Here is a 24,950-nt window from a genome sequence, read left to right as displayed (position 1 = left end):
AACCTCCTTCCCTCAGCCAGGACATTGAAAATGGGTCGTGGATGGGTATTCCAGCATGACAATGACCCAAAACACATGGCCAAGGCAACAAAGGAGTGGCTCAAGAAGAAGCACATTAAGGTCCTGGAGTGGCCTAGCCAGTCTCCAGACCTTAATCCCATAGAAAATCTGTGGAGGGAGCTGAAGGTTCGAGTTGCCAAACGTCAGCCTCAAAACCTTAATGACTTGGAGAAGATCTGCAAAGAGGAGTGGAACAAAATCCCTCCTGAGATGTGTGCAAACCTGGTGGCCAACTACAAGAAACGTCTGACCTCTGTGATTGCCAACAAGGGTTTTGTATTTCCCTCAATTAAAATGCAAATCAATTTATGACATTTTTGACATGTGTTTTTCTGGATTTTTATTTTTTTATTCTGTCTCTCACTGTTCAAATAAACCTACAAATTAAAATTATAGACTGATCATTTCTTTGTCAGTGGGCAAACGTACAAATTCAGCAGGGGATCAAATACTTTTTTCCCCTCACTGTATCAACCTTATTACGTTGGAGTGTGGGGCAGTTAGATCATTACCATGATTAGATCACATTATTTCATCACAAATTAGACTACTACACTTTTATACCCTCTCCTACTAGATTACCACAGCAAACTGTAATTATTACTCATAAGCAATTACAAAAGTTTTAGGCTATCATTTGGGGAGAGAAATATGATGGTGCCTCTAGTGGAAGATGTTTAGAAGTTTGTTTTATAGTAAATAAAATAAAACACAAATTATAGTCCCTTCAACCTTACATGTATTACTTCATCAAATGATTAAGCTGTTAAAGGAAAGTTATGACTGGATAGGTAAATAAATAGGATATATAAATACATGGATAGATAAAGTAAGGACACAGGATGAAAGATCTAATCAATGAAGGGATTCATGCGAAGATAAAGGAACTTATGGAATATGGACGAATGGACACTTTTTTTTGGTTCGAATGAGAGTTGTCAATGTGTTGTGTAAGTCAGTGACTCCACACAAAGAATGTTGGAAATCAAAACAACGTCGTCTCCACTTCTACTTCAGTGTTCTAGTCAAAGAATTTGAGAAAATTGCACATCAGCGCCACCAGCTGGATGGGGGTTTACGACTGTGCAAGGCAGCCTACAGACCTCTAAAGGTAAACGATAACTACATGTAGACAAACAGTGGTAGGTTATACTGTATCCGTAAAATGTATATAGTATGTAGAAGCTGGAAGTAGACGCCTAAGTGTTGCTGTCCAAATAATAAAAATAAAATATATTTTAAGAAATATATATATATATATATATATATATATATATATATATATATATATATATATATATATATATATATATATATTTAAAATAATATAAATTATATATTTATAAAAAATATATATGGGGGATTGGAAATTATGCAGACAATTACATTGATAGAAGCCACAATCTATTTGCAATGTTGAAGCTGATCCACCCCCTTAAAAAATTAAAAATGAATAACAGTGGTAGGTTAGTTTAGTGGGTTGGAGTGAGCTGAGTGGCATAATAAGTCCTATGTGCCCGCCCATTGTTATCATTTGAAAAGTTCTGAAAAGTTCCATGACAGTTAATTCAACAGTGGGAAGTTAGCTAAATTAGGTGATGCTGTTATTACTAAAACAGCTGTACCTCTTGATTGGGATGAGATGATTTTGATCTGATTCTAGACCGGCAGGTAGCTTAGTGGGTAAGAGCGTTGTGCCAGTAACCGAAAGGTCGCTGGTTCTAATCCCCGAGCCGACTAGGTGAAAAATCTGTCGATGTGCCCTTAAGCAAGGCACTTAACCCTAATTGCTCCTGTAAGTCACTCTGGATAAGACCGTCTGCTAAATGACTAAAATGTAAATGTAAATGTAAATAGCAGAGAAGTAGACCAAGATGTAATATATATATATATATTTTTTTTTATATATCCTCCAAGTTGTCCAAAGTGCTGTGTAGTAACTCCACTAATGAATACACTCTGGGAGCGTTTCAGTTCAGCTCCTGATATACAGATGTAGGATCTTAATTTGATCACCCTGTTGCAGGATAACATTCCTGCAACGCAGGAAATGTAAAACTTATAGTGTATTTAAAATGGCTTCTGAAGTTTGTAATTTCCACTTTGAAATTTCAGACTTGAAAAATGTATCAACCCCTACAAAAATGTCCATGAATTATAATCCACATAATAATTCACATGTCCTGTTGCTGCAGGATTATTTTCCTGCTGTAGCAAACTGACTAAAATTAAGATCCTACATCTGTAGACTGGTTCATGAGCGGCCCGAACCCAAACCCAACAGGCCAAGGGTTTGATGAAGTTGAGGAAAGAGAGAGGAGGAGGAGGGGAGGAGGAGGAGGAGAAGGAGGAAGAGGAGGAGGAGGAGGAAAGATGAGGAGAAGAGATGAGGAGGGGGTGAGAGGTGGAGAAGAGGAGGAGGAGGGGAGGAGGAGGAGGAGAGATGAGGAGGAGGAGAGAGGAGGAGAAGAGGAGGAGGAGAGATGAGGAGAAGGAGGAGGAGGAGAGATGAGGAGGAGGAAGAGGAGGAGGAGGAGAGATGAGGAGGAGGAAGAGGAGGAGGAGAGGGGAAGAGATGAGGAGGAGGGGAGGAGGAGGGGAGGAGATGGGGAGGAGGAGGAGAGATGAGGAGGAGGAGGAGAAGAGATGAGGAGGGGAGGAGGAGGAGAGAGGAGGAGAGGGGAAGAGATGAGGAGGAGGGGAGGAGGAGGAGAACAGATAGAGAGAGAGCACAAGATGCATCTTTGTTGGGCAGATCAGATAAAAACAGAAACTAGGAATATAAAATGCCACTGTCTGCAACCAGCCAGATGATTCTAAATGCAACCCTGGAACACACAGTGAAGCAGTGTACTCCACACAGGATGTTGGTGGCACCTTACTTGGGGAGGATGGGCTCGTGTTAATGTCTGGAGCGGAATAGGTGGAATGGTATCACATACAGTACATGTTACTGTACATGGAATCAAGTGCCTTCAGGGAGGTGCTTGAGGCATGCATATCCGTGCCCTCCATAATCATTGGGACAGTGAAGCATTTGTTATTGTTTTGGCTCTGTACTCCAGCACTTTGTATTTGAAATGATACAACGACTATGAGGTTAAAGTGCAGACTGTCAGCTTTAATTTGAGGGTATTTTCATCCATATCGGGTGAACCGTTGAGTGAATACTTTTGGTCATGTAGTGTACATCAACACGTGGTTTTCCAGGTGTATGATGCCATTCCATTCACTCCGTTCTGGACATTATGATGAGCCGTCCTCCCCTCAGCAGCCTCCACTGGTACTTCTGTCACACCAGATGATGACACCACACTCACGATTTGCATGACATTGACTTATGGGTAAAAAGCAAACTAATGGGGTAATAAGCTCCCGAGTGGCGCGGCGGTCTAAGGCACTGCCTCTCGGCGGTCTAAGGCACTGCCTCTCGGCGGTCTAAGGCACTGCCTCTCGGCGGTCTAAGGCACTGCCTCTCGGCGGTCTAAGGCACTGCCTCTCGGCGGTCTAAGGCACTGCCTCTCGGCGGTCTAAGGCACTGCCTCTCGGCGGTCTAAGGCACTGCCTCTCGGCGGTCTAAGGCACTGCCTCTCGGCGGTCTAAGGCACTCCCTCTCGGCGGTCTAAGGCACTGCCTCTCGGCGGTCTAAGGCACTGCCTCTCGGCGGTCTAAGGCACTGCCTCTCGGCGGTCTAAGGCACTGCCTCTCGGCGGTCTAAGGCACTGCCTCTCAGCGGTCTAAGGCACTGCCTCTCAGTGCTTGAGGCGTTACTACAGACCCCCCTGGTTCGATTCCAGGCTGTATCACAACCGGCCGTGATTGGGAGTCCCATAAGGCGGCGCACAATTGTCCCAGCGTCGTCCGGGTTTGGCCGGTGTAGGCCGTCATTGTAGATAAGAATTTGTTATTAACTGACTTGCCTAGTTAAATAAAGGTAAAATAAATAAAAAATAAAAAACTGATGGGGGTCTCTCTGCTAATAGGGTAATAAACTGATGGGGGTCTCTCTGCTAATAGGGTAATAAACTGATGGGGTCTCTCTGCTAATAGGGTAAAAACTGATGGGGGTCTCTCTGCTAATAGGGTAATAAACTGATGGGGTATCTATGCTAATAGGGTAATAAACTGATTGGGGGTCTCTCTGCTAATAGGGTAATAAACTGATGGGGGTCTCTCTGCTAATAGGGTAATAAACTGATGGGGGTCTCTCTGCTAATAGGGTAATAAACTGATGGGGGTCTCTCTGCTAATAGGGTAATAAACTGATGCAGGTCTCTCTGCTAATAGGGTAATAAACTGATGGGGGTCTCTCTGCTAATAGGGTAATAGACTGATGGGGGTCTCTCTGCTAATAGGGTAATAAACTGATGGGGGTCTCTCTGCTAATAGGGTAATAGACTGATGGGGGTCTCTGCTAATAGGGTAATAAACTGATGCAGGTCTCTCTGCTAATAGGGTAATAGACTGATGGGGGTCTCTCTGCTAATAGGGTAATAAACTGATGGGGGTATCTGCTAATAGGGTAATAAACTGATGGGGGTCTCTGCTAATAGGGTAATAGACTGATGGGGGTCTCTCTGCTAATAGGGTAATAAACTGATGGGGTCTCTCTGCTAATAGGGTAATAAACTGATGGGGTCTCTCTGCTAATAGGGTAATAAACTGATGGGGGTATCTGCTAATAGGGTAATAAACTGATGGGGGTCTCTCTGCTAATAGGGTAATAAACTGATGGGGGTCTCTGCTAATAGGGTAATAAACTGATGGGGGTCTCTCTGCTAATAGGGTAATAAACTGATGGGGGTCTCTCTGCTAATAGGGTAATAAACTGATGGGGGTCTCTCTGCTAATAGGGTAATAAACTGATGGGGGGTCTCTATGCTAATAGGGTAATACACTGATGGGGGTCTCTGCTAATAGGGTAATAGACTGATGGGGGTCTCTCTGCTAATAGGGTAATAAACTGATGGGGGTCTCTGCTAATAGGGTAATAAACTGATGCAGGTCTCTCTGCTAATAGGGTAATAAACTGATGGGGGTCTCTCTGCTAATAGGGTAATAAACTGATGCAGGTCTCTCTGCTAATAGGGTAATAGACTGATGGGGGTCTCTCTGCTAATAGGGTAATAAACTGATGGGGGTCTCTCTGCTAATAGGGTAATAAACTGATGGGGGTCTCTCTGCTAATAGGGTAATAAACTGATGGGGGTCTCTGCTAATAGGGTAATAGACTGATGGGGGTCTCTCTGCTAATAGGGTAATAAACTGATGGGGGTCTCTGCTAATAGGGTAATAAACTGATGCAGGTCTCTCTGTTAATAGGGTAATAAACTGATGGGGGTCTCTCTGCTAATAGGGTAATAAACTGATGCAGGTCTCTCTGCTAATAGGGTAATAGACTGATGGGGGTCTCTCTGCTAATAGGGTAATAAACTGATGGGGGTCTCTGCTAATAGGGTAATAGACTGATGGGGGTCTCTCTGCTAATAGGGTAATAAACTGATGGGGTCTCTCTGCTAATAGGGTAATAAACTGATGGGGTCTCTCTGCTAATAGGGTAATAAACTGATGGGGGTATCTGCTAATAGGGTAATAAACTGATGGGGGTCTCTCTGCTAATAGGGTAATAAACTGATGGGGGTCTCTGCTAATAGGGTAATAAACTGATGGGGGTCTCTCTGCTAATAGGGTAATAAACTGATGGGGGTCTCTCTGCTAATAGGGTAATAAACTGATGGGGGTCTCTCTGCTAATAGGGTAATAAACTGATGGGGGTCTCTATGCTAATAGGGTAATAAACTGATGGGGGTCTCTGCTAATAGGGTAATAGACTGATGGGGGTCTCTCTGCTAATAGGGTAATAAACTGATGGGGGTCTCTGCTAATAGGGTAATAAACTGATGCAGGTCTCTCTGCTAATAGGGTAATAAACTGATGGGGGTCTCTCTGCTAATAGGGGTAATAAACTGATGCAGGTCTCTCTGCTAATAGGGTAACAGACTGATGGGGGCTCTCTGCTAATAGGGTAATAAACTGATGGGGGTCTCTCTGCTAATAGGGTAATAAACTGATGGGGGTCTCTCTGCTAATAGGGTAATAAACTGATGGGGGTCTCTGCTAATAGGGTAATAGACTGATGGGGGTCTCTCTGCTAATAGGGTAATAAACTGATGGGGGTCTCTGCTAATAGGGTAATAAACTGATGCAGGGTCTCTCTGCTAATAGGGTAATAAACTGATGGGGGTCTCTCTGCTAATAGGGTAATAAACTGATGCAGGTCTCTCTGCTAATAGGGTAATAGACTGATGGGGGTCTCTCTGCTAATAGGGTAATAAACTGATGGGGGTCTCTCTGCTAATAGGGTAATAAACTGATGGGGGTCTCTCTGCTAATAGGGTAATAAACTGATGCAGGTCTCTCTGCTAGTTTCAAAGGCGTCATCCATTACAGAGGGTCTTATGTTTCATGTTGTTTTGATGGCTAAAGACCGATGCCATTAGTGGGAGAGGGAGAGGTCCACCATTAAGACAAAGCCACGTCTGTAGCTAAATGGTTGAGACAGGAAGTCACGGTCTGGCAAATCTCTGCCCTGTAAGGCCATAATTGTGTTACTCAACAAGATCAGACACACACACAGTGATCTGAAGCCTCTAGGTCATTACTCAGCTCCATACAGAGGAATGTCTATTCCACCAACCAACACAGATCTTGTAACTACCACATGACCTCATCGTTTGTGTGTGTGTGTGTGTGCGTGCGTGTGATGGGCATTGCAGATGGTTGGAATACATAGCAGCTCTCGGAGGAGGAGGAGGAGGAGGAGGAGGAGGAGGAGGAGGAGAAGGAGAAGGAGGAGGATTTGTGGTTTACCCAAACAAGGTTTTAGCGTACTGTAGTAGAATCTCTGAAAAGCTTTTCTTCCCACAAAAAGCAGGGATACATATGTGTCCGTCTAAACTGAAAAAGAAGGAGGACATTTTCCGCTTATTATAGAGTCACGCTTGATTTAGCCAGAATGGCAGAAATATGCCCTAATGGGGCTTTGCTCTGCTCAGCCTGTCTGTTCTGTCCATTTCCAACAGCTTGTCCATAACAGGCTCAACACAGGCCTACTTACGCAACACTTCCAGAATGTAAAGACTGCAACTGGAAAGGCACTTTATGTTTATTTCTTAACTGGTATCTGTTATTCTTTTGAAATCACAAAGAATGTATCAGATCAGCTGTGCAATCTTGCTCAAGAATGAGGATTGTTGTCCTGAATCCTGAGGCCATCCAACCCAGAGCCATGTATTTACGCTGAATAAAATTAAACGCAACATGCAACAATTTCAAAGAGTTACAGTTCATGTAAAGAAATCATTCAACTGAAATGAATTAATTAGGCCCTAATCTATGGATTTCACATGACTGTGAATACAGATATACATCTGTTGGTCACCTTAAATGGTGTGACCACCATTTGCCTCATGCAGCGTGACACATCTCCTTCACATAGAGTTGATCAGGCTGTTGTCTGTAGCTTATGCCTGCCCATACCATAACCCCACCGTCACCATGAGGCACTCTGTTCACAACCGCTCGCCCACACGACGCCATACACGCTGTTTGCCATCTGCCCGGTACAGTTGAAACTGGGATTAATCCGTGAAGAGACCACTTGTCCAGCGTGCCAGTGGCCATCAAAGGTGACCATTTTGCCCACTGAAGTTGGTTACGACACCGAACTGCAGCCAGGTCAAGACCCTGGTGAGGATGATGAGCACGCAGATGAGCTTCCCTGAGACGGTTTCTGACAGTTTGTGCAGAAATTATTTGGTTGTGCAAACCCATCAGCTGTCCGGGTGACTGGATTCAGACGGTCCCGCAGGTGATGAAGCCGGATGTGGAGGTCCTGGGCTGGCGTGGTTACTTACACATGGTCTGCGGTTGTGAGGCCGGTTGGACGTACTGCCAAATTCTCTAAAACGACGTTGGAGACAGCTTATGGTAGAGAAATGAACATTCAATTCTCTGGCAACAGCTCTGGTGGATATTCCTGCTTTCAGGATGCCAATTGCACGCTCCCTCAGAACTTGAGACATCTGTGGAATTGTGTTGTGTGACAAAACTGCACATTTTAGAGTGGCCTATTATTGTCCCAGCACAAGGTACACCTGTGTAATGATCATGCTGTTTAAATCAGGCCCGCACCCGACCCCGCTAATATAGAAAATGTGCTCCAGGCTACAGTCAGAGACGGCGGAATGTTTTTTGACGGGGAGTGCAGGATTTATTTAGTCTGACTTAAGATATGTTTCTGCTTATCATTTCTGACATTTTGGTAAGCTATTTGCTAGATACATGCAGCTTCTCTTCTGTCATTATGTGTTGCCCCAGAAGACTAAACAAACCCTCGCTCTACCGAATAATGTCTTAAATCGATAGAATGAAAGCTTCAATCTAGTTGTCATCTCTGCTTCTTTTGCGGAGCAAAGACATTTAGGGACCAGGGAGTAAATACAATAGCTCCAAAAAAAAAAAAAAAAACGGGAAACATTTTCTGTGCAAAATTTCCAAATGACATCAGTTTGACCGGTTGTAAGGAAATAGAAAGCTGTGAAAACAACGCAACATGTTTCTGATAAGATTTCAGTTCGGCTTGGATGCACATTTTATGTGGTTGAAATACGATCAGTTTTTATGATGCTGATGAAGACAGCACCACTACAGATGGTATCTAACTGCGCATTCACATTCTCTCAAGATACTGAAAGAAAGAAATCATATTTTTTCCACTCTTTTTAATGACCCTAAACTCGCCCGACTCGCGGATATAACCGTGGGTGACTGTGGGTTATGAGTCAACCTGCGCATCACTACTGTGTAGATATGGCTCTGGTCCAATGTATCAGAGACAGCTGAGAGTCAGAGACCGTTCTGTACATCCCAGGGGGAAGATGGAGGTAGACCTGCTGCCTCAGACAATCAGCAGGGAGTAACGTACTTCCTTAGCCAATCAGCAGGGAGTAAGCCCATACCAGATGAGAGATACAGAGCCAATCATACAAAGGATTAGAGACCACCTGATGGTGCATTCATTCAGACTGAAGATAAGCAAGGACAAAAGCATCTAGAATCGCTATGAAACATTGATACTGTGCCCAACAACATTAGACGAACTAGGAAACAATGCTGTTGTTGAAGTGGTCAGTTCTGCTATGTTTGGCATTTGACAAGTTATTGACATTGAAATGGACTCAAAAACCACTATCCCACCAAGACCATTACCACAGATATACATCCCACTATCCCACCAGATATACAGACCACTATCCCACCATATATACAGACCACTATCCCACCAGATATACAGACCACTATCCCACCAGATATACAGACCACTATCCCACCATATATACAGACCACTATCCCACCAGATATACAGACCACTATCCCACCAGATATACAGACCACTATCCCACCATATATACAGACCACTATCCCACCAGATATACAGACCACTATCCCACCATATATACAGACCACTATCCCACCATATATACAGACCACTATCCCACCAGATATACAGACCACTATCCCACCAGATATACAGACCACTATCCCACCAGATATACAGACCACTATCCCACCAGATATACAGACCACTATCCCACCATATATACAGACCACTATCCCACCAGATATACAGACCACTATCCCACCAGATATACAGACCACTATCCCACCAGATATACAGACCACTATCCCACCAGATATACATCCCACTATCCCACCAGATATACAGACCACTATCCCACCAGATATACAGACCACTATCCCACCAGATATACAGACCACTATCCCATCAGATATACAGACCACTAAATCCATCTGCGCCTATTTATGAGAAAGCCATTTTAGTTGTGTATTTGTGATAAAGAAGAGCTCACCATTACAGGTATCTAACTTTAAAAACAACCAGGGACATGAGACAAATCCATTGGGCCTATTCATGAAATAGTAATTGGACATAAGAATCACCAAGACTCACCATGACAGGTCCCATCTTCTGCCAGGGTGTATCCCAGGAGGCAGGGAGCGGAGCGGCTTACGATGGGATAGCTGGGTGCCACGGGACCTGGAGGGGGTTGTAGAGGGTAGGGGTCTGGTTCTGGGAAGCCCAGGGAGGTGTCTGGGTAGGTGGGCACCCCCCCCGTCGCCTGGGATCTGCCTGCCCCCCCTCCTCCTCCTCCTCCTCCTCCTCCTCCACCACCACCCCGGGGGTAGGTAGGCTGGCTGTACAGCCCCCGGGGGATGCAGAGATAGCCTCCGTTCTGGTTCACACACTGCATGTCCCCTCTGCAGGCGTCTGGTACCGTACGACACTCATCAATGTCTAGAGAGGAAGGAACGCCAGTTACGGGTAAGTATAGGGTTACATTTGAATGTTTCAGAGAGGAACACATAGTAAACAATCTGCCTTCAAAACACAGCCTATAGAGAGACAGGATGGATACTGTTCAAAACACAGCCTATAGAGAGACAGGATGGATACTGTTCAAAACACAGCCTATAGAGAGACAGGATGGATACTGTTCAAAACACAGCCTATAGAGAGACAGGATGGATACTGTTCAAAACACAGCCTATAGAGAGACAGGATGGATACCGTTCAAAACACAGCCTATAGAGAGACAGGATGGATACTGTTCAAAACACAGCCTATAGAGAGACAGGATGGATACCGTTCAAAACACAGCCTATAGAGAGACAGGATGGATACCGTTCAAAACACAGCCTATAGAGAGACAGGATGGATACCGTTCAAAACACAGCCTATAGAGAGACAGGATGGATACTGTTCAAAACACAGCCTATAGAGAGACAGGATTGATACTGTTCAAAACACAGCCTATAGAGAGACAGGATGGATACCATTCAAAACACAGCCTATAGAGAGACAGGATGGATACCGTTCAAAACACAGCCTATAGAGAGACAGGATGGATACTGTTCAAAACACAGCCTATAGAGAGACAGGATGGATACCGTTCAAAACACAGCCTATAGAGAGACAGGATGGATACCGTTCAAAACACAGCCTATAGAGAGACAGGATGGATACCGTTCAAAACACAGCCTATAGAGAGACAGGATGGATACTGTTCAAAACACAGCCTATAGAGAGACAGGATGGATACTGTTCAAAACACAGCCTATAGAGAGACAGGATGGATACTGTTCAAAACACAGCCTATAGAGAGACAGGATGGATACTGTTCAAAACACAGCCTATAGAGAGACAGGATGGATACTGTTCAAAACACAGCCTATAGAGAGACAGGATGGATACTGTTCAAAACACAGCCTATAGAGAGACAGGATGGATACTGTTCAAAACACAGCCTATAGAGAGACAGGATGGATACTGTTCAAAACACAGCCTATAGAGAGACAGGATGGATACTGTTCAAAACACAGCCTATAGAGAGACAGGATGGATACTGTTCAAAACACAGCCTATAGAGAGACAGGATGGATACTGTTCAAAACACAGCCTATAGAGAGACAGGATGGATACTGTTCAAAACACAGCCTATAGAGAGACAGGATGGATACTGTTCAAAACACAGCCTATAGAGAGACAGGATGGATACCGTTCAAAACACAGCCTATAGAGAGACAGGATGGATACTGTTCAAAACACAGCCTATAGACAGACTGTAGGTGTGTGTGTGGGGGCAGGAGTGATTCAACTCACCAACACATACTCTTGCTCTGCGGTCATAGGAGAACCCCTCTGAGCAGGTCTATGTGATAGAATAGGAAAGAGCAGATGGCCAATTAGCATTATTCAGACATCCAGTGAGCGACAGCAAAAACAAACGCTACAAAGGCAACAAATTCATCATTACAGTGGAAGCTTTTACTGAAGCTGCATTTCATATTTTATTTTCATTTTTATGTTTAGCACTTGGAACATTGCAGTAACTTTGTTTCATTCATTGTCATTCATTCATACAGTATCTTGTTCATAGTTTATAATCTTCCACTGAAGCCTACTATTGTACTATACTCTCTACTCTTTGCAGATGGATGCAGGAATGAATGAAATGCGTGAAGACAGACAGACAGACAGACAGACAGACGGTCGTCACACTGTCTCAGGAAACACCATGAGAGAAAGAAAATCACGTCTTACCTGACCATATCCGGACTGGACGCTGAATAAAGCCAACACCAGAACTGTCAACATTCTGAAAACATTGAGTTTTTTTGGGGGGGGTCAGAAATAGATTGAAGGAGGGATCATGAATGGTATAATCCCAATATTGGGCTCCTGTATTATTCAACGGGGCAAATCCCATATAGGCTAAAGGCTGTTTTAAAAGGACCAGGATACATCAACCACTGCATGCGCCAGAGTAAGATTACATTGGTGCCATGAAAGTAAAATCTATGGCTCTGTCTTTAAAACAAAACTTGGTCAACTTTGTCACAACTATTTCACAAACCAACATCATTCACTGACCTTGAGTAAATCCAGACGTTCAAGCCACGTATGTGCAAAAACATGGTCTATATGGATCCCGTTGATTTACTCAGAAGACCCGTGGATACTTTGGAGAAAGAAACGTTTTGAACACTCTGCTACTGTTGTGAAGGCGGAAAAATCCAATGCGCATGTTGTTGGGCTACTCTCGCCAGTCACACAACCCAGACCACGCGGAAAAAAACCTACACCAGGATTTGATTAACAGCTATCCAGTCGACCGAAGCCTTGATATATGCACCCACCTTATGGGGAATGCCTTTTAAAACGGTCTGGTCTATTCCCCCCCCCTCTCTCCCTCTCGACTGTACAGATAGCTTAGCAATGCAAATGACCGGGACAGGTCCTCGAGCACTTCTGACAACAGCTGGATTCAATCACAGAGAGACAGCCCCCTCCAACCACCGCTCCCAGAGGGGTGGGGGGGGGGTGGGGTGAAACTTCCCCAGACACGACATCAGAGGTCGCATTGACACAGAGTGTGGGCCTACTTGAAAACGTACTTATAATTATTGCAGATCAACAGGACATGATTCTACAATGGGGACTCTGAAGACAGGCACAGTTCTGTTCTGTTTTAGTATATTGTTATATTCTGTTCTGATTCTGCAGCAAAGGGATCTCTATCTTATCGATTCTATTAGTCTGGTTCTGTAGGAAGGTGAGAGTCGTCCTCCACTACCTATAATGAATCTAGCCTTATTGTATTGACATGTAAAGGCTTGCCTCCGTCTGTACCCTGAGTCGCTTTCACCACAGGCCTACATGGCACTGGGGCGTTCAGTAATCACACGGTGGGTCTCACCTATCAACACAACACCATCCACCGGTACTCAGTCAGAACACCATCCACTGGTACTCAGTCAGAACACCATCCACTGGTACTCAGTCAGAACACCCTCCACTGGTACTCAGTCAGAACACCATCCACTGGTACTCAGTCAGAACACCATCCACTGGTACTCAGTCAGAACACCATCCACTGGTACTCAGTCAGAACACCATCCACTGGTACTCAGTCAGAACACCATCCACTGGTACTCAGTCAGAACACCATCCACTGGTACTCAGTCAGAACACCATCCACTGGTACTCAGTCAGAACACCATCCACCGGTACTCAGTCAGAACACCATCCACTGGTACTCAGTCAGAACACCATCCACTGGTACTCAGTCAGAACACCATCCACTGGTACTCAGTCAGAACACCATCCACTGGTACTCAGTCAGAACACCATCCACTGGTACTCAGTCAGAACACCATCCACTGTTACAACACCATCCACTGGTACTCAGTCAGAACACCATCCACTGTTACAACACCATCCACTGGTACTCAGTCAGAACACCATCCACTGGTACTCAGTCAGAACACCATTCACTGTTACTCAGTCAGAACACCCTCCACTGGTACTCAGTCAGAACACCATCCACTGGTACTCAGTCAGAACACCATCCACTGGTACTCAGTCAGAACACCATCCACTGGTACTCAGTCAGAACACCATCCACTGTTACAACACCATCCACTGGTACTCAGTCAGAACACCATCCACTGTTACAACACCATCCACTGGTACTCAGTCAGAACACCATCCACTGGTACTCAGTCAGAACACCATTCACTGTTACTCAGTCAGAACACCATCCACTGGTACTCAGTCAGAACACCATCCACCGGTACTCAGTCAGAACACCATTCACTGTTACTCAATCAGAACACCATCCACCGGTACTCAGTCAGAACACCATTCACTGTTACTCTGTCAGAACACCATTCACATATCCATATTGATTCTCAATGCACATAATCCATATTGATTCTCAATGCACATAATCCATATTGATTCTCAATGCACATAATCCATATTGATTCACAATGCACATATCCATATTGAGTCACAATGCACATAATCCATATTGATTCTCAATGCACATAATCCATTTTGATTCTCAATGCACATAATCCATATTGATTCTAAATGCACATAATCCATATTGATTCTCAATGCACATAATCCATATTGATTCTCAATGCACATAATACATATTGATTCTCAATGCACATAATCCATATTGATTCTCAATGCACATAATCCATATTGATTCTCAATGCACATAATCCATATTGATTCTCAATGCACATAATCCATATTGATTCTCAATGCACATAATCCATATTGATTCTCAATGCACATAATCCATATTGATTCTCAATGCACATAATCCATATTGATTCTCAATGCACATAATCCATATTGATTCTCAATGCACATAATCCATTCTGGTTCTATGAAGGCAGTGATCTGCTAAATCAAGTAATCACAGTTGAATGGAAGATGATGATCCTGTTGCTCCCCAACACCAGAACAATGCCAGGTCATACAAGTATTGCATCCTATTCTGCCTCCATAGGGGTGCATTCAGCAGGACACAATGGTTTGGGAACATTCAGATAGAAATAAACCACGTAGAACAAACATGCCTCTGACAGGTAGTATAAGGAATTGAATTGAATTTATTTTGGGTAACAGATATACAACAAAATGTACAAATGTGGACTCAGAGGATATCACTTGAAAGTATTAATTAAAACGCTTGTTTCCAAAGTGATCCTCGATGGTAAAACAATAACACATATAATGATTAAAAGGCAAGACAAAATGACAAGCAACCATAAATACATTCATTTATATCGACGTCCTAAAAAGTGGCACTATTCACTGCACTTTTCCCCTAACCTTAAAAATCAACCATATTGATTTCACATTAAAACAACCTATTCATTGCACATCCTACCTATCATTGAAATAAATACACCTGACCAGCAGTAGGGGGCAGTGGAGAGGTTTCTCTTACTTAGACAACCTTGTCCAAATGAAAACCTTTGCCTGCTTTTTAAAGCTATTGCTACTTGTTCTTTGCTTGATCTCCAAGGGGAGGCTATTCCAGAGACAAATGCCTGTATAGAAAAAGGTGCTCCTCGCAGTACCGTTTACTCTTGGGATTTTACAAGACATACCACTAGCTCTGCTATTGTAACAGTGTTGGTTATAGACCATATCAACGTGGTGTTTCATATAACCTGGGGCACGATCATTTAAGATGTCAAACATATGATAAAAGTTTAAGTTGGTCCACTCTGGACTCCAAAGGCAACAAGCCCACCTCCCGGAACTCCTGTACCCCTATATGGGTCCTAGGGGGGGGGACATTCATCATATACCCGATAACATTATTTTGCATGACCTGCATTCTCTTGTTCAGCTTTTCTGATAGCCCACTACACCAAGCAGAGCATGCATCATCAAAATTACACTGAATTAAGGTAGTTTCTTATCTTTGATGTTAAAATATTTAGTGTTACAATATAAAAAAATTCAATTTGTTCACCATTTTAGATTTTTTTTTAGCAGCAATCAGGTCTCCAGATTGATCTAGGGACACACCAACATAAGTCACACTTGTTTTAGATTCAATCTCCTTGCCTGAACAGTTTATCTTTATCTTGTCAGCCCTAAGAAATCTATGTTTTGTTCCAAACAAAATCGATTCAGTTTTTCCCAAATGTAGCGACAATTTGTTGTCAGTCAACCAAACTCTAACAAAATGCAATTCCTTACTCAGGGTCTCCTCTATGTAAACTGTATCCTTCCCTGATACCAGTATGGCTGAGTCATCAGCATAAAGCAGGAGTTTGCACTTTATTGTATCTGGCAGATCATTAAGGTATATAAGAAATAAGAGAGGCCCTAAAATTGCTCCCTGCTGTACTCCACAGGATATTTCTTTGGCCTCTGACAGAACATCACCAACACTTGTGTTCTGTTGGTCAGATAAGACCTAAACCAATTCACTGCTACATCATTTAGACCCATGCATTTCAGTTTCATCAGGAGAATATCATGTTCCACAGTGTCAAAAGCTTTCTGCAAGTCTAACATGACCATACCTGTATAGTTCCCCTTCTCACTTTCCTGCTTGATGTGGTCAAAAGGGTGGATAAGGCAAGTATCAGTGGAATGAGCTTTTCTAATGCCAGATTTGAGGTCATAAAGAAGCTTGTGCTCGAGAAGGTATCCCTCAAGTTGATTTAAAAATAATCTCTCAACAACGTTGGATAAGGTGCTGAGGATCGACACAGGCCTGTAGTTTCCTACATTCGTTTTACTGCTCTTCTTGTGGAGCGGAACCACCCGGGCTGTTTTGAGATCATTGGGAAATGTACCACTACTAAAAGTTACCACGTCGGCTCTATCCATGGCATTTCTACCTGCAACTTTCCACAACGTTTGCCGGCTGAATGTGGCCCAGCAGAGCATTAGTAGATAAATTAGTCACATATGTCCAAGTGCAGAATATTCAGACACTTTGTAATGTAAGTTAGATAACTTTTCTGATATGCATAGGAGTGGCCGCGTATAGAGGCTAGTTGTTCTGAGTTGCAGCGTAAACAGAGGCTAGTTGTTCTGAGTTGCAGCGTATACAGAGGCTAGTTGTTCTGAGTTGCAGCGTAAACAGAGGCTAGTTGTTCTGAGTTGCAGCGTAAACAGAGGCTAGTTGTTCTGAGTTGCAGCGTATACAGAGGATAGTTGTTCTGAGTTGCAGCGTAAACAGAGGCTAGTTGTTCTGAGTTGCAGCGTAAACAGAGGCTAGTTGTTCTGAGTTGCAGCGTATAGAGGATAGTTGTTCTGAGTTGCAGCGTAAACAGAGGCTAGTTGTTCTGAGTTGCAGCGTAAACAGAGGCTAGTTGTTCTGAGTTGCAGCGTATACAGAGGCTAGTTGTTCTGAGTTGCAGCGTAAACAGAGGCTAGTTGTTCTGAGTTGCAGCGTAAACAGAGGCTAGTTGTTCTGAGTTGCAGCGTATACAGAGGATAGTTGTTCTGAGTTGCAGCATATACAGAGGATAGTTGTTCTTTGCTGAGCATTGTAACTTCTGCATTCTGTAAGGTCAAGGTGGAAAATGGTGCAAATTCAGAGCTCCCAACTGACGTGTACTATGGTGCATTAAGTTTGTTGGAACCTCTCCAGCTTGCTGATAATAAAGAATGATTAGTTTAATATTGATTTCAGATGTCCCTGTTGTTAATTTCCATGACTATTTGGCGTCACGAAGAGGATGATTGATTCTGCCTGCGGAGCTTTCCAGTGAGGGTCTGCGAGGAAAACCGGTGGCGCATTTTATGAAGCGTGAGGGAAATTCCGTCTGACCAAAAGACGACGAGGAATCACCCAGACCCTCAGTGTGAGATTTCATTTAATTTACATTTCAGTCATTTAGCAGACGCTCTTATCCAGAGCGACTTACAGGAGCAATTAGGGTTAAGTGCCTTGCTCAAGGGCACATCAACAGATTTTTCACCTAGTCGGCTTGGGGATTAGAACCAGCGATCTTTCGTTTACTGGCACAACGCTCTTAACCACTAAGCTACCTGCCGCCCAGGAGGAGACACTTCATCTGCGAACAATTGAGGGACACGGCGACTGAATTTCAGTAAGTCAATTTAAATGAATTTGTATAAAAATGTAATAATAAAACTAAACATAAAAAGGTACCATAGTCTTAAAAGAAGGATATTCACTAGTCTTATAGAGAAGACTAGAGTGAGGACAGGAAAGGTACCATGGAAAAGCCCCGCTGACAGCTGTCTGTAGGCATCTATGAGAAGTGTCTACGTGGTCTGCGGCCACTAATAAATAGCGCAAGGTGTTATTTTAGGGAATAGCATAGTGTGCACGAGGTGCTATTCTATATGTATAAGAATCTGCAAGACTATAGAGTCTATAGAGACTATAGCATTTAGAACTACATAGACTACTGAGACTATAGACACAGAGAGACTATAGATACACAAGACTATAGATACTGTAGAGACGATAGATACTGTAGAGACCACGGCGACTATAGAGGAATCGTTGAAGATGCACATGGAGTAATAAGGGAGAGTACTGGGTGTGTTTGGGAATAGTACTAAGTGAAAATGGATGTGAGAGCGTTGAAATGACGGGTTAAGAGGTTTGAAATTTGGATAATAAGAGGTTTGAAATTTGGATAATAAGAGATATTATTAGTACTGAGTGAATGAGAGCTGTCAGGGGACTAGCCCAGGTGTGAAAGAGGTGCGTGTCTGAATGAATACCCCAACCAGTTCTGTGAGCTGAGTTTTTCGATCTGTAACGTTATCTAGGGGTTCTGTCCACCACCGCCCGTCGATCTACAGGTAGTGAGCACTGACAGGAGAAGCCATTGCAAAGTTTGAGAGGGTAACAGCTGAGATTGGTAAGGGCTGTTCATTGATGCCCCCGGACACTGAGATTTCCTTCGAGAACATGATATGTGTACCTCTCAGGCTGGCTGCAATGTGATCGTTGGCTGGTGGCGTGGGATGTAAATACCGAAGTTGATTTATAACGTTATATAGGGATTCTGTGTGATGTGAAGATTTGAAAGGAGAGAGTACTATTACTGAATATGCTGTATGAATGTATAATGGGTTACTAGAGATTTGATAAAGTAACAATGGAAAAATATATAATATACAACTTGCATACCCACGCGTAGACGTACGGTAAGTGGTGTAAAAAGTATTCGGATAAATATACAGAGTGGTCCCTTTATGGATAATATAATAAAGATACGATTAAAGGGTCTGGGAAGTAGAGTCTCAGACGAAGATTGGTGCATATCCACTTTTGGTAAAAGTACGGGACCTGACTTACCCCTAACCAATAAAACTATAAACGCTTATGGGATTTCCTCCACACCGGTAATACATTTCGAAACAAAACCCGTTGCCCTGTTCAATGCAACATGATTTTCTGTATTCACCTACTCAACCATTTAAACTTGCTAGGTAGAGACATGTTATGGACAGAGCACACCATCTACATGGGACTGATAGACAGTGCCAGCCCAGTTATAGAGACTCTAGTCTCGAGAGCTACAGTGGCTTGCGAAAGTATTCACCCCTTCTGTCCTCTGTAGCTCAGCTGGTAGAGCATGGCGCTTGTAACGCCAGGGTAGTGGGTTCAATCCCCGGGACCACCCATACGTAAAAATGTATGCGCACATGACTGTAAGTCGCTTTGGATAAAAGCGTCTGCTAAATGGCATATTATTATTATTATTATTTGCATTTTTCCGATTTTGTTGCCTTACAACCTGGAATTAAAATTGATTTTTTGGGGGGTTTGTATCATTTGATTTACACAACATGCCTACCACTTTGAAGATGCAAAATATTTTTTCTTGTGAAACAAACAAGAAATAATACAAACAAATTGAAAACTTGAACGTGCATAACTATTCACCAACCCCAAAGTCAATACTTTGTAGAGTCACCTTTTGCAGCAATTACAGCTACAAGTCTCTTGGGGTATGTCTCTATAAGCTTGGCACATCTAGCCACTGGGATTTTTCCCATTCTTCAAGGCAAAACTGCTCCAGCTCCTTCAAGTTGGATAGGTTCCGCTGGTGTACAGCAATCTTTAAGTCATACCACAGATTCTCAATTGGATTGAGGTCTGGGCTTTGACTAGGCCATTCCAAGACATTTCAATGTTTCCCCTTAAACCACTCGAGTGTTGCTTTAGCAGTATGCTTAGGGTCATTGTCCTGCTGGAAGGTGAACCTCTGTCCCAGTCTCAAATCTCTGGAAGACTGGAACATGTTTCCCTCAAGAATTTCCCTGTATTTAGCGCCATCCATCATTCCTTCAATTCTGACCAGTTTCCCAGTCCCTGCCGATGAAAAACATCCCCACAGCATGATGCTGCCACCATGCTTCACTGTGGGGATTGTGTTCTCGGGGTGATGAGAGGTGTTGGGTTTGCGCCAGACATTTTCCTTGATGGCCAAAAAGCTCAATTTTAGTCTCATCTGACCAGAGTACCTTCTCCCACATGCCTTTTGGTGAACACCAAACGTGTTTGCTTATTTTTTTCTTTAAGCAATGGCTTTTTTCTGGCCACTCTTCCGTAAAGCCCAGCTCTGTGGAGTGTACAGCTTAAAGTGGTCCTATGGACAGATACTCCAATTTCCGCTGTGGAGTTTTGCAGCTCCTTCAGGGTTATCTTTGGTCTCTTTGTTGCCTCTCTGATTAATGCCCGCCTTGCCTGGTCCGTGAGTTTTGGTGTGCGGCCCTCTCTTGGCAGGTTTGTTGTGGTGCCATATTCTTTCCATTTTTTTATAATGGATTTAATGGTGCTCCGTGGATGTTCAAAGTTTCAGATATTTTTTTATAACCTAACCCTGATCTGTACTTCTCCACAACTTTGTCCCTGACCTGTATGGAGAGCTCCTTGGTCTTCATGGTGCCGCTTGCTTGGTGGTGCCCCTTGCTTAGTGGTGTTGCAGACTCTGGGGCCTTTCAGAACAGGTGTATATATACTGAGATCATGTGACACTTAGATTGCACACAGGTGGACTTCATTTAACTAATTATGTGACTTCTGAAGGTAATTGGTTGCACCAGATCTTATTTAGGGAATTCATAGCAAAGGGGGGATACATATGCACGCACCACTTTTCCATTATTTATTTTGTAGAATTTTTTGAAACAAGTTATTTTTTTATTTCACTTCACCAATTTTGACTATTTTGTGTATGTCCATTACATGAAATCCAAATAAAAATCCATTTAAATTACAGGTTGTAATGCAACAAAATAGGAAAAACGCCAAGGGGGATGAATACTTTTGCAAGGCACTGTACCTTAAAAAGGAAGCTCCCTCCGAAGTTTATATATTCCCTTCTGAATTGGCCGATGTATTTTATAAATTTGGCGCATTACATGTTATTCTTAAAATAATAGACATTTAATGTGTGAATCAGAAAGTGAATATCCAACAGAAATTGGTAATAAATATATAGAGTAACATTGTTAAGGTAGAATAAAATGAAAACAATGCCTTCCAATAAGGAGAAAAGTATAATTTTTGTTTTGTTTGTTTTTAAACCTTACAATAGATGTAAAGCAGAACATTGTTTGAGAGTGAAATACAGTATAAAGGTACCCGGATCCGGCTGTTAAGGGAGCTTCCCAAATGAAGTAAGGCCATTTTGTTTGGTTTTTACCCTACGTTTTACCACCCACACGCCAGCACCCACACACAACCCACGTTATTGAATATTTGTTATTGAATATTTGTTAATACTCTGTTTGATTTATTGTGTGGGGTCTTTTTATTTGGTTTTAGTGGGTTTTTCACAGGTTAGAAAGGATGCAACCATAAAGGGCACACAAATTACATTTTCTTTAGTATCTAGTGTCTGGTTTTATGTCGCACACATGTACATTCTCCTGATAAGAAATGTACTGAAAAACCCAATGTAAACCTGGTACACAAAATGTTTGAAATGTCTTTAAATAATGAGTCTGCCGTACAGGGAAGGAAAAGGGAATTTAACACTCACTTAATGGGGTTGAATGACCTCTGACCTCCGTTCTGACGAGGCCTGATCACCCTCACTAGGAAGGCTAGAGACATTGGGTGAGATTTTAAATGTAATATGTAAAACACTGATAATTAAGAAGAAGTTTATAATTTATCAATAGTCCTGTGTGTGATTCGGACCACAAGAAGGACAGCGATGCCCCTGAATGAGGGAAACCCGTCTCTAGTCTATTTTACTATTCCTTGAATTACCTTACGGGATACAATTATTTTAAGATGGAGTTATCATGGGTTGTAATTCTAATTTCATTTGTTATTCTGATTAGTTTATTTTTTTATTTAAACCGGCAGCGCTGTTGTTGTTTGTGGATGCATGAATCACGATGTGAGTCATGTGTCCAAAGGGGGAATTACCAGTCCCCTGGGGCCCTTTGGTAAATAAGCACATTTATTTTGTTCACGTGCCTGCCTGTAACAGGAAAAAATATATGTTGGTAATGGTTGACAGTGACTCCAAATGGATTGAAGTTTTCCCCGGGTGTCACACCCTGGCTCTGGGGACTCTATATGTTGAGCCAGGGTGTGTAGTTTCTATGTGTTTTGTTCTATGTTCACAGTCTAATATTGTATTTCTATGTTGGCCAGAGTGGTTCCCAATCAGAGGCAACGAGTGTCAGCTGTTGCTGGTTGTCTCTGATTGGGAGCCATATTTAGACAGGCTGTTTTCCCACAGGTGTTGTGGGATCTTGTTCCGTTTGGTTTGTTCCGTGTTGGTTGTTTAACCTAGGACGTCACGTTGTTCGTTTATTGTTTTGTTCTTGTTATCACTAAAGATAATAAAGTATGTTCGCTCATCACGCTGCGCCTTGGTCCACTTCCTTCGACGATCGTGACACCGGGTCAAACACTTTCTTACAAATAGCTAGTAATGTCTCTGTCCTACAGAATGCATCAGATTGTTGGGTTTGTGGATTGTTACCAGACAGTGCTGAGACTATGCCATGTGGACCAAAGCAGGGAACCTTACAGACAGATAGCTTGATTGGGTAAAGGATAAGGTGTTTCATATGAAGAAGTGTATTGCTGTTGTTTTTTTGTTTTGTTTTTGTTTGTTTTTTTGTTGCTTCAATACAAATCTCACCAGATTGGGTCTGCTGGATGGTCGGACGATTTCTCCCTAAGGATTAGACCTCTAACTCCCTGACCCTGAAACTCTGCGGTGAGGTCGCCTATGAATTTGTCATATAGTGAATAGTTTTGTCTGGATTTCCTGAATCAGAAATGACCCAAAACTAAACTGTTGTTCTGGTCTGTCCTCACTCAAGGTTATGGCAAAGGTGACCACAGATGGTGTCTAGATGCACGGAAGGGATAATTCGACCGAGAACAGTGTGAGCCTCACCCCCTCTAACCGGCTGAAGTAATGGCGACAACGGCGTTCACTATGGCCCTGTCCTTCACCATTTCTACCTGAGACCTGAGTCCGAGCCAGCAACCTGCGCACAGCATCCAGTCGAAGCTATCAACAACAAGTCAACTGCCTTTTCTCTCAGGAGTGCGGCATGAGTCTATGTGGAGTGAGCATGGAGCGAGATCCCGTCCAAACTTCTCTCATGCTTCTGGTGTACTGGTCGGAAAATGGACAAGACATAATGGACCGTAAAGGATGGTGGCGGCTGAAGTGAGAGATTAGTCTGCTTGGGAAAATCAGATTATTCCCCAGATATTGAAAATCGGGACATTATCACGGGCCATCTACTTTGAACATGTGCCATTGGGAGGACGAACTGTAACGCTATCTGAAGAAGAAAATGAAGAAACGCCAGAAAAATGAGTGCCGGGAAGGATGGGGGGTCAACCGTGCCCCTAATTAATTTAGGCTTGTCCAAAATTGTTTATTTGGGGTATCAGGTTGATTGTGGAGGTCTGCACAATGCGAAATTTATAGTAATTTTGACTAAAAATGCATTGAGATACCGATCTGTCATTAACATGCCACTCACAACAAAAGCTCCAGCTGAAATCTCATTGCCAGAATCCACACATTAAATTGTGTAATGAAGCATATGTGTAACTGTATGAAGCGAAGGTCTTAAGTTAAAACATTCTACTGCAACGGTTACACAGGTAAGAGCTATGGAAACAATCTGAGTCTACAGATCCCTTGTGTATTTTAGATTGTACAACCCAGAGTGAAGGGTTAAAAAGGATGAAGTGTCTGGTTTCATGTGTTGATTTCGCTTACTTTAATAAAAAAGTATAGAACCTCCTTTTGATAGAAGCTATAATCTAATGCTTACCTTAAAATGTAACGATAATTATCACAGAGTGATAAGAGGGAATATTTTATGTTTGTGCTTTTCTAATAACCAATTCGACTGGGTTCATGCAAGTGACTGATTGATCGTGCATGGGAGGAATCCTCACTATCAGTATAAGCAATTTGGCAGTACGCCCAGAACATTGTTTTGAGAACCGAAAGGGGTATCTCAGTTTCAAGGTTTCAGCTTGGAGAGAAGAAGCCTTGTGAGGTATTGGTCGGTCACATGCATGAACCAAACGTTATTGATGAATTAATTATGAATAATGAATGATGTAAATCATGCAAATATAACTTGTCCGTGTAAGCAGTATATAAGAGAACTAACGGGACTGCCCCGGGGGAGTGTAGTTTGTTGGAACCTCTCCAGTTTGCTGATAATAAAGAATGATTCATTTAATATTAAACTTCAGGTGTCCCTGTTGGTCATTTCCACGACACTGTGCATAGGAATAAGGTGTAATTTGAAACAGCCAATAGCTTCAACTCAAAGGGAGCAGACAACCCTACGTGATTATAAGGGGACAGTAATACCTTTATTTTATCAAAACAACCAACATAGAAAGTCACTGGTCCTGATCATGATTATCAGAGTCTTCCAGTTTTAGGATTTTCTAATCACCCATTAAGAATTCTGA

At 42.8% G+C, this 24,950-nt stretch overlaps 1 protein-coding gene across 1 annotated transcript in view; it reads right to left on the bottom strand.

The window, feature by feature from the left end:
• Positions 1–12,977, bottom strand: part of LOC121539071 (fibulin-5) — a 52,494-nt gene extending 39,517 nt beyond the window's left edge. Inside the window, exons 1-4 of the mRNA XM_041847300.2 lie at positions 12,575–12,977; positions 12,245–12,299; positions 11,804–11,852; positions 10,094–10,438 (exon numbers count right to left, since the gene is read on the bottom strand). Of these exons, the coding sequence (XP_041703234.1) occupies positions 10,094–10,438; positions 11,804–11,852; positions 12,245–12,299; positions 12,575–12,618 (493 nt within the window). The 5' untranslated portion in view covers positions 12,619–12,977. The remainder of the gene's footprint in view (positions 1–10,093; positions 10,439–11,803; positions 11,853–12,244; positions 12,300–12,574) is intronic.
• Positions 12,978–24,950: the final 11,973 nt, after the last annotated feature.

The sequence above is a fragment of the Coregonus clupeaformis genome, chromosome 25 (genome assembly GCF_020615455.1).
Source record: "Coregonus clupeaformis isolate EN_2021a chromosome 25, ASM2061545v1, whole genome shotgun sequence".
In the NCBI taxonomy this organism is placed as follows: domain Eukaryota; kingdom Metazoa; phylum Chordata; class Actinopteri; order Salmoniformes; family Salmonidae; genus Coregonus; species Coregonus clupeaformis.
This window is presented reverse-complemented; position numbering and strand designations above follow the sequence as displayed.